Raw genomic sequence first — 1776 nt, forward strand, 5'->3', positions numbered from 1 at the left:
TCTGATGACACTGACCACTGGTCTGAGCCAGCCCTTCCGCAGGCTGGACAAGTACCCCACACTCCTCAAGGAACTGGACAGACACCTCGAGGTATGCTGGACTGTCTTAAGATTTATATAGAGAGTCTTAGTTATACTTCTACTGTCTCAAATAGTTGAAAGTACTTGATAATAATACTTTTTCCATTATGGACCTCTAACTGACCTCAAATTTGGGAAGTTTTTCTCCTTACAAAGTAAAACATAATCATTAATCCAAGGATGGTGAGATTATGTAGAGCAGTTTAGAAACCAAAATGATTTTCTTCTTACCTATAGATTAAATGATCAATACATTATCATTATGTTAGCAGATGTGGCTTACACTAGTTACAGTATATGGAGGGTTAAGTAACTGGTCTCTTTCTACACTTTGTTTTAAGGCTGAAAAACAGATTTTTATGAAATGTTTGTACTAAGTATTATTTGTCATGTTTTGTCTCAAGACAAAAAAAACATATTAGAGTGGTACCGCAAAGGATCATCAAGGACAAACAGTTAATCTTATGCAGAAACACAATGTGAATAACAGTTTAAACTATCAACGCAAAATGTACTATACCTTCTGTAGAGTGTTCTATAGCTCAAGTAGTGATGATGGTTATAAATATAGTGAAAAATTTCTCTGACAAAAAATGTCTCTGTATTTGAAAAGGAGAGAATAGAAGTTATACTCTCTGAAAATAACATATTACAAAGGGTCTCAAAATACCACTGACAAGATTTTAGTAAGTCACAGTGATGCCACTAGTCTAGAAATGATATATTTTGCAATTGTAAGAACATATATTACAGGTGTGATAGTGAAAAAAAGGCTTCTTCGTACAGTTAACCTCCTCTCTTCTTCTTAACCCCACAACCAATAGAAGCGTATAGTAACAAACAGTTCTTAGCTTGCAAAAGGTTAACCATTGAGCAGATGTTACCTGGGTAATTATGTGGTCTACAGGTGTGATGTTTGTTCTTGGTCAGTGTGCTGTTTAATCTCCAACAACCTGCAGCCCTGTTTACATGGGGGCATCTCAACATTTCTTCTCACCTGCAAAACAAAATTCTTTTCTTTGTTAAGTCTATCTTTGATGTATAGAATGATGGTTTTACCTGTTTGTAGTTTTTTGAGTAGATGTACAATCTGCAAATGGACAAAGATGTTTTTAAACTTTTCAAATGTACCTAATAGTTTACAGGTTTCTAAAAAGACCTACCCTATAGTCTTTGCTGCACTGTTTTGTCCACTATGTTTAAGTATGTAATTGTTATGTTCTCATTATTGAAAAAGGTTATAAGGAACACTGGTACCCACATTGTTTCAGTTTGTAGTAAAGGATATTCAGAATGAACAAGAAACAGTCAATATTGAACAAACAAATGTTGTTGACCAAGAGAACCAGCACTTCTGAAGCAGCCCCCTTTTTTGAGAGTACTGGTCAATGAGAGTTCAAAAGGTCCAGAACGTGTGGTTTGAAGTGAAGTGACCGGGAAGGGTAGCGGTGCCCCGTGTCGGTGCGAATGTTGTGTTGTCGCTGTGGGAAGTGGCTGCATCGTAGAAGGAACATGTCCGATATTTGGGATGTCTCCATCAGTATTGAAGTAAGGAAGAACGACTCCTTCACTTTCCCGTTTTGAAGTCTATTCTAGTAACAGGTTTCAATCTATTTTTTTAAAGATGTTAAGTTTGTAGTCTTTCTTATGTTTCAAGTAGCATGTATTTTGAGCATTTTGTATACTACGGGGTGT

The 1776-nt window shown here is 36.2% G+C and overlaps 1 protein-coding gene across 1 annotated transcript in view; it reads left to right on the forward strand.

Annotated features, from left to right (window-relative positions):
• Positions 1-1776, forward strand: part of LOC118427191 (rho guanine nucleotide exchange factor 7-like) — a gene marked incomplete in the record, with an annotated part of 32321 nt that overhangs the window by 6892 nt on the left and 23653 nt on the right. Inside the window, 1 exon segment of the mRNA XM_035836827.1 lies at positions 1-91. Coding sequence (XP_035692720.1) covers positions 1-91 — 91 coding nt within the window.

Source organism: Branchiostoma floridae, chromosome 12, assembly GCF_000003815.2.
Source record: "Branchiostoma floridae strain S238N-H82 chromosome 12, Bfl_VNyyK, whole genome shotgun sequence".
In the NCBI taxonomy this organism is placed as follows: domain Eukaryota; kingdom Metazoa; phylum Chordata; class Leptocardii; order Amphioxiformes; family Branchiostomatidae; genus Branchiostoma; species Branchiostoma floridae.